The following is a 7,779-nucleotide window of genomic DNA, read 5'->3' as shown; positions in this document are numbered from 1 at the left end:
TTTTTTGTTAATTAGAGTTTTTTTGATCGGGTTAGAAATTTTTCTTGANAATTTTTAATTTATATAAAAAATAATATTATATTCGAATTCCAAATCTCCAATATGACATCAATCGGCTAGAATCTGAAGAAAAAAATATATTGAACATACATAATTTTTCAAAGTTAAAAAACTAGTAGAAGTACAATAGCATAAAAACTAGTTTTTAGCATGCAAGATAAAAACTAAAATTGATAAAAAAAAAACTAAATGAATCGGTAAATAGTATATGTGATTACGACAGTAGTCGAAATTCAGGTGATGAATTTTGGAGAAGAGGTTTTTATTTCTTTTATTTTGATCTGTAGTAATAGTGAAGAAGGATTACGTTTTAAGGAAAATGAAGTTTTTTTTTTTTCCCCCTAAAAATTAATAGATGTTTTTATAATTAAATATGCCTATAAAATCTGATGTAAAATATAAAATACTAAAAATGTGTATTAAGATATTAAAAATGTGTATTTAAAATTTCTCAACATAATAAATATTAAATAGTCCAAGATAGTCCTTATTTGTAAAATTTGGTTCTTACATATTTACATATTACATCCAAGTCCTATATTTTTGGCATTTCGAAGTTCGAAGGCATTTGGAAACTCGAAGTCTCATTGGTCTACGGGTTCTCTTCTCCTCCTGGAGCAAAGAACGCATAGTTTCAATCCTGCCGAGCTAACGCAGCAGATCATCAGGGAAAGGTGAGTGAAATTTCGTCATCGTCTTCTATTTGGAAATCACTGCTCTTGATCCATCTAAATCTCAGACGTGGGTTAAATTGGTTTCTAATGGAAAACCCTAAATTCGTTTTACTGATTTGTCCTCTCCTTTAGTTCCTTGTTTAGTTTGATTTAGAATAGAAAGCCCTAATTTCACTTCACTTGACTAATTTGGGTCTGTGGTTTAATTAGATTTAGTTTCTGTTCAAACTAAACTAGAGTAAAAAGTGAAATCAATGGAGGACGCTGGTCTCCCCAATTCTTCAGCCGATGACCTCAAGAAACATGTAATGAAGGTTTTCGAGGAGGCCACCAAAGACCGTGAGGACATTTATTCGAAATACATGTTTGACCCGATCAGGGACTACGACTCCCTTAACGAGAATGCCATTCGAACCTACCATGTATTGGCCGCCGATTCCGGCCTTGCTGATGAAACCAAAGAGCTCTTTAAGCCTCGGCCTGAGTCGGGCATTCTCACTGACGTGGCCGTCTACACTATTATCATTTGGGCCTACACCTATGTCGACAAGACCGAGGCTGCTCTCAAGGTCTACCACCGGATGATAGCCGCCGGTGTCTCCCCCACTTGCTGCACTTACATCATACTCATCGACTCACTTGCGACACACTCGTCTTTCGATGTCAGTTTTCTTGGGTATGCCAAGAAGTACTTTTTGGAAATGTTGGATAAGGGGATGAAGCCCCCCTCTACCTCCTACATGACTGTGGTTGATGCCATTACCTGCTGTGAGTCAGCCGAGAAGGCCAGGGAGTTTGTTGAGCAGATACAAGCAAAGGGGTTTACCCCTGACTCCTATGTCCCTCACTTTGGAGAAGGCCACCTCGCAGAAGCAATGAAGGGAATAAAGCTCTATGCTGATCTTGTCAACAAGGCCACTGACAAGGATATGAAGAAAGAATTCCTCAACTGGCAAACCAAGCCGAAAGGCCTGAGCAGTTTGTCTGTGAAGATGATTAAAGCTTTGATTAAGGATGGCAATGCTGACGATGCCATCAAGATTTGTAAGCGCACTGCTGAGATCGGTATGCAGCCCACGGTTGTGATTCACACCTGCGTAATTGAAGCCTATCTCAAGCTTGGCAAGACCAAGGATGTTTTGGAGGCCTATTGGGGAATGTTAGCTGCTGGGGTTACCCCTAATTCCTACACTTACACTGTTTTAATCAAGGGACTCACTGCTGATCCCAACTTCTTTAGAGATGCCAAGAAGTGCTTCCTTGAGATGATGGAAAAGGGGTTGAGGCCCAATGTTGCTACCTACACTGCTGTGATAGAGAGCTTTGCAAAGCAGGAGGACAAGGCATGTGAGGAGGAGTGCAAAGAGTTGGTGGAAGTTATGATAAGCAAGGGGTTTGTTCCAAACGCAAAGGCTATGATGGAGGTTTTAAAGGGTAGACCAAAATCTCTAATAAGAGGAATAATGAACATTGTCCTATCCAAGTTGAGGAGCTGATGTTTTGCTCTGTGGATTTGTGCAAGCTGCTTTAGGATTAGGATGTTTCAGATGGGGTAGATAGTCAGAGTAGGAACTGATGTAGGATTCTGTGTGAAGAGGGGATTTGGTGTTGTTCTCTATTGTTGTGAATGCTGACATTGAAATAGAACATCATGTAGGAACGGGTTACAATGTGGGATTTTGTGGTGTCCTCTCTGATTTTGAATGTTGACATCAAAATATATTCTGGTGCTATTTTCTATTATCTCGGTGTCTTATTCTGTGTTCTGCAACTTTTTTGTCTCCTATTCTTTTTTCCTCTCATTTTAGTTATTGAAAGGTGGGGCATGAAGAAATGCTTCACCCTTTGGTATGTCTGAAAGGATCAACAATCTGAAACTTAGTCATGCTACATTTACGTTTCGAAACTAAGATTGATTGGTTGATTGAGGGAACATAAAGAAACTTAAAATCTTCAATTCCAGTACAAGGGTCCTCTGGTTATGCATTCTCTACAGTTTGTGTGTATTTATTCTTGATCCATTCTTCTCTTTGGTTCAATCTTAATGAACTGGTGCTATTAGTTTGTGCAATGATTTTATGGATTACATGACTTCATTCAGTTGTTTCATGTGGTTGAAGTGAAGGTGTCCATTTAAATCCGACAAAAGGGCTTTGAAGTGCACTTTTCTACTAATCATGTCTTTGCTTTACTTTGCAATGAGAGACAGGCAAGAATTCTGCTTCTGTCAGTCCACTTAAGGTAACATTCATTCATTTCCTTCTCTTATTTTACTGTATGGGAATAATTGTAAATTATGCATTTTTCAGTTGGATGACATGCTTCCTCTTGATTGCTTTAATTTTATGACTATCAAATTAGAGTATAGGCAGGAAAAGATTTCACCATCTCTCATGGTTTTAAATTAACCATCATTACTTAACTTGAGATTTACTTCTGCTTGAGCTCTCATATACCATATGATGATATGATATTATAGTTTTGAAGTGCTATTTTAGTACTTTGTTGTCTCTGGAATTAGTAAAGCCCTGATAATGCAAAGTTTACCAGCAGTAACCTTTCACTATCTGATTGAATTCAAAATACCAATCTTTTGTTTGTGAAATGTCAACTGTTCATATCGTGGCAAGAAGTTTTTAGTGATTTAATGCTAGCTTTTTCTTTAGTTATAAAAAAATGTTATCTTATCTGTCCGGGTGGATGATTCATTAGAACACTGGCTTGCAATTTTAATACCTTATTGTTGATTGCTTTTGACAACAGTCGTTCACAAGTCAGAACAGATAAACTGAAACTGGTAGTATTCTTGGACATGAGAGAGTTTTAAACAACTTCCAATAACAGGTATCAGAGTTATGGTTTGAAATACTATGATTCTTGTTGATTGATCATCTGAAGATTATGTGTTGGAGGGAATAATATTTATTTATCAAGTAGCATATACCTCGTATGTTAGTAAACTTGAGCTTGCTAGGCTAGTAGCTGTAATGCCATCATCTTTATGAGATGCATGTTAGATGCAGATGAGGTTGCATAATAGTATTAACTTTGTCAAAGCATTTTCTTTTCTCCTCTTCTGTTGGAATGACGTATAAGTAGTGTAGATACCAGACCACTTCCCTTCTTGTAGTTTTTTTATATTTGATCCACGGTATCACATGGCCTGCTTTACTTGCAAAAGTTGTTGCAATGAGTCCTCTCTGGTGTGTGACTTGCTCTTATCAGTGATATCGCTACATTGCCATTCAACTATAGTTTTTTAGTGTATGATTTTTTATTCTCTCAGCTTCTGCTCCAAGAAGTTTATGAGCTTCCCTTGCTTCTCAATTGCAGCTTTATTGCTGTACAACTCTGGGTTCGCTTAATAGGTCGTTCAATCTGTTGGAATCAAACCTCGCATCCAGTATTGTAAATGCCAGGAAGTTATAATACTTTGCACTTATATATTCAAGTTCACAGCTTATGAAGTGACTAAATTATTAGAGACCAAGTAAATATTGTAGTATGAGAGCTGATAATAGTGTGAAGGTTGACATTGATGTAGACAAGTAGTCTTTGCTGTTAATTCTTTTAGTTTTTTTCACTAGCCACATGGAATCATGTTCTTTTGAAAGGATAGGCATGAGGAAATGCTTCATCCTTGGTATATCTATAAGGAGAAAAAATTTGGCATTTTAGTTATTCTAGGTTCACAGTTCAGAAAAAAAAATGATAGATCAGGTGGACAATAGAAATACTTGAAACTTGAAATTCAGTATAGGAGCTCCTGTGGTTACAAATTTCCTACATACTGATCCCAACTTCTTTGGAGCTCCTACATACTTGCCAAGAAGTGCTTGCTTGAGATGATAGAAAACGGGATGAGGCCCTACAGTACTGCTGTGATAGAGAGCTTTGCAAAGCAGGAGGACAAGGAATCTGAGAAGGAGTGCAATGAGTTGGTGGAGGTGATGATAAACAGAGGGTTTGTGCCGAATGCAAAAGGCTATGATGGAGGTTTTAAAGGGAAGACCAAAAGCTCTAATTAGAGGGATCATGAACATTGTCCTTTCCAAGTTGAAGGGCTGATGCTTTTGGTCAATGGATTATGTGCATGCCGCTTTAGAATTAGGGTGTTTCAGAGATGTGGTAGCTAAGTCAAAGCAGGAATGATGTAGGATTCTGTGTGAAGAGGGGATCCGGTGCTGTCCTCCGTTATTGTGAATGCTGACATTGATGTAGAAAAATCATGTAGGAATGGGTTACAATGTGGGATTTTGTGGTGTCCTGTCTGATTAGGAATGTTGACATCAACAGTATTATGGTGGTAATTTCTTTAAACTCGGTTTCTTAGTCTATGTTCTGCATTTCTTCTTTAATGTTGTCTCTTTTTTCTTTTTTTCCTCCTTTAGTTTATTGATAGGTGGGGCATGCAGAAATGCTTCTCCCTTTGGTATATCTGAAATGATAAACAATCTGAAACTGTAGTTATGCTACATTTACTTTTCAGAACTAAACGATTGATTGATTGAGTAAACAAAAGAAACTTAAATTTTCAATTTCAGTACAAGTGTCCTCTTGCGGACTGTATATTTACTCTTGATCCCTTCTTCTCTTCTGTTCAAACTTAATGAACTCGTCCTATTTGTTTGTACAATTATTTTATGGCTTACATGACTTCATTAAGTTATTTCTGTCTTCGTTTCAATCAAAAGAAAAACAATCCTGTGGTTGAAGTAAAGATGTCCCTCTAAGTCCTGATTACAGGGCTTTAAGGTGAGCTTTTCTGCTAATTGTGTTTTTATCTTTTGTTTTAAATGAGAGAGACAAGTATTCTGCTTCTGTTTTGTGGTAGTCCATCTAAGGTAACATTCATTCGTTTCATTCTTCTCTTATTTGACTGTATGGGTAATATTTGTAAATTATGCACTTTACAGTTTACTGACATGAGAAGTATTAGATTCTCTGTCAATCATTAATGCATCGTCCTTTAAATAGACTACAGGCAGCTAAAGGTATCTCCATGTATCAAGGTTTTGAATTTTACCTCTGCTTGAGCTCTCATATAGTATTTGATATCATATTTTGAAGCACTATTCAAGCAGTTTTTTGGGATTTTGTTGTCTCTGGAATTGGGAAAGCCCTAATGAAGCAGAGTTTACCAGTAATAACCAATGGCTATCTTGTTGAATTTGAAGTACCAATCTTTTGTTTGTTAAATGTCAAGTGATTGATATCTTGCAAGAAGGTTTTGTATTTGTTGGTAGCCTTTTTCAAAAGTTATTTAAATCTGTGTGGACATGTCGGGGGCTGATTCATTAGAATACTTGCTAGAAATTTTGATATTCCTTATTGTTGATTGCTTTTGACAACAGTTGTTCAAAGGTCAAAACACATAAATTGAAACTTGTAGTATTCTTGGACTTGAGAGAATTTTAAACAACGATATGCATTAGAGTTTTGGTTGCATGTTCTTCTGAAATGTTTGAGGGAATAATGACAATTGTTTATGGAGTGGCATATACCTTGTATATTATTAAACATGAGGTTGCTGGGCTAGTAGCTGCTAATGCCATCATATTTAGTAAGACACATATTAGGCAAGGTTTGCAGAATAGTGTTTACCATCTGAAAGCATTTTCTTTTCTCCGCATTTGGTGGAGTACCATATAAGTCCTGTCTTCTGCAATTTGCTCCCTAAGGAGCTTGCTGGTGTAGCCATGTAGGTACTAGACCACTTCCCTTTGTTTATATACTTTTAACTCCCTGTCATGTACCTTGCGTTTTCTCTGTATACCCTGCATTTTGTTGGAATCATACCCCACGTCCATTCTTGTGATTATTTTTGATAATTTCCCTCAAGTTTTTCGTGAGAAGGGCTAGTTTATTATTTTGTTGGAATATTTTGTCATATGGAATGGTTCATGCTGCCTTGATTATTTGATCTATTACACATCAGAATGCTGCTTCGATTTTTTTAATATTCTGCTGCTTCATTTATTCGATTTTTTATGCTACTTATCTTTGTTGGTTATAGAGAGTCGAAGTGCCATAACTCATATCTTGAGTTGCAAACAAGAGGGAGTACTTAAAAATAACAGTACATTATTTCTGCTAATCAGTAGTTCAGTACATAAAGATGGTGGAAGTAGATATAGACTTTCTCTTCGAGAACATGGAGTCGACAGTACACAGAGATGTTTTAGGAAGGAGGTCATGTCAATGCACTAGGAGATAGATTTTTTTCTCTAGGACTGGCTCATATCCTTGATATTGCGATATTACCATTCAACAAAGTTATTTACTGTATGATTCTTAACTCTGTTAGCTTCTGCAGTTTTCTCGATCACCAACAAGTTTCCAAACTTCTCTAGCCTTTTCTAGCTAGCTTTAATGCAGTAGTGTACCACACCCTGGGTTCACATTATATAGTCCCTGCATTGTGTTGGAATCAAACCCTGCAACCCGTCTTGTAAATGCCCGGAAGTTATATTATTCTGCACTTAAAAATTTATAATCAAGGTCACAGGGTCACACAGCTTATGAAGAGACTACAATACTGGAGATCAGGGTAAACTTTCCACTAGCATACTACAGTTTCTACTTTCAAAAACAAATACTATTCTCCTCAATTTTTCAATTCTTTGAAAACATTGTTTTAGCACCTGAGTTTGCACAAGACTTGTTCAGTAGTTCAACTTTTTTCCGTACCACCACCAATTTGCCCTACTTTGTTGAATTCCACTTTCTTTTTGTTGCTACTTATTTGATGGCATGAATTCATGTTCATTGTTTAGAATCACCTTTTTAAAAACTGCAAATTTGGAATATCCCAAATGGAGTATTTGTATCTGTGCAAATATTGATACTGATTACTGATACAGTATGGGATATCCCAAATGGAGTATTTGTTGACTCTGACATCTGGATACATCTCAGGTACACCATGGACTTGCATGAGTTGTGGTTATGCTACATTTTGGTTATGTTTGCACTTTTCTAATGAAGAGGTATATTGTGAGTATTCAGATATATACAGTATATATTCTTGAAACTTTTTTAAAAT

The 7,779-nt window shown here is 36.6% G+C and overlaps 1 protein-coding gene across 1 annotated transcript; it reads left to right on the top strand.

The window, feature by feature from the left end:
• Window positions 1–988: 988 nt before the first annotated feature.
• On the top strand, window positions 989–2,230 carry LOC101305717 (pentatricopeptide repeat-containing protein At2g32630-like). The gene has a single exon (XM_004309885.1). The coding sequence runs from the start codon at window positions 989–991 to the stop codon at window positions 2,228–2,230; it is 1,242 nt and encodes a 413-aa protein (XP_004309933.1).
• The last annotated feature ends 5,549 nt before the right edge of the window (window positions 2,231–7,779 follow it).

This window comes from Fragaria vesca, unplaced genomic scaffold (assembly GCF_000184155.1).
Source record: "Fragaria vesca subsp. vesca unplaced genomic scaffold, FraVesHawaii_1.0 scf0513139, whole genome shotgun sequence".
NCBI classification, from domain to species: Eukaryota; Viridiplantae; Streptophyta; class Magnoliopsida; order Rosales; family Rosaceae; genus Fragaria; species Fragaria vesca.
This window is presented reverse-complemented; position numbering and strand designations above follow the sequence as displayed.

What these genes read in the sequence shown, in the direction of transcription:
- LOC101305717 (XM_004309885.1), top strand. Translation starts at nt 989, where the DNA reads ATGGAGGACGCTGGTCTCCCCAATTCTTCAGCCGATGACCTCAAGAAA.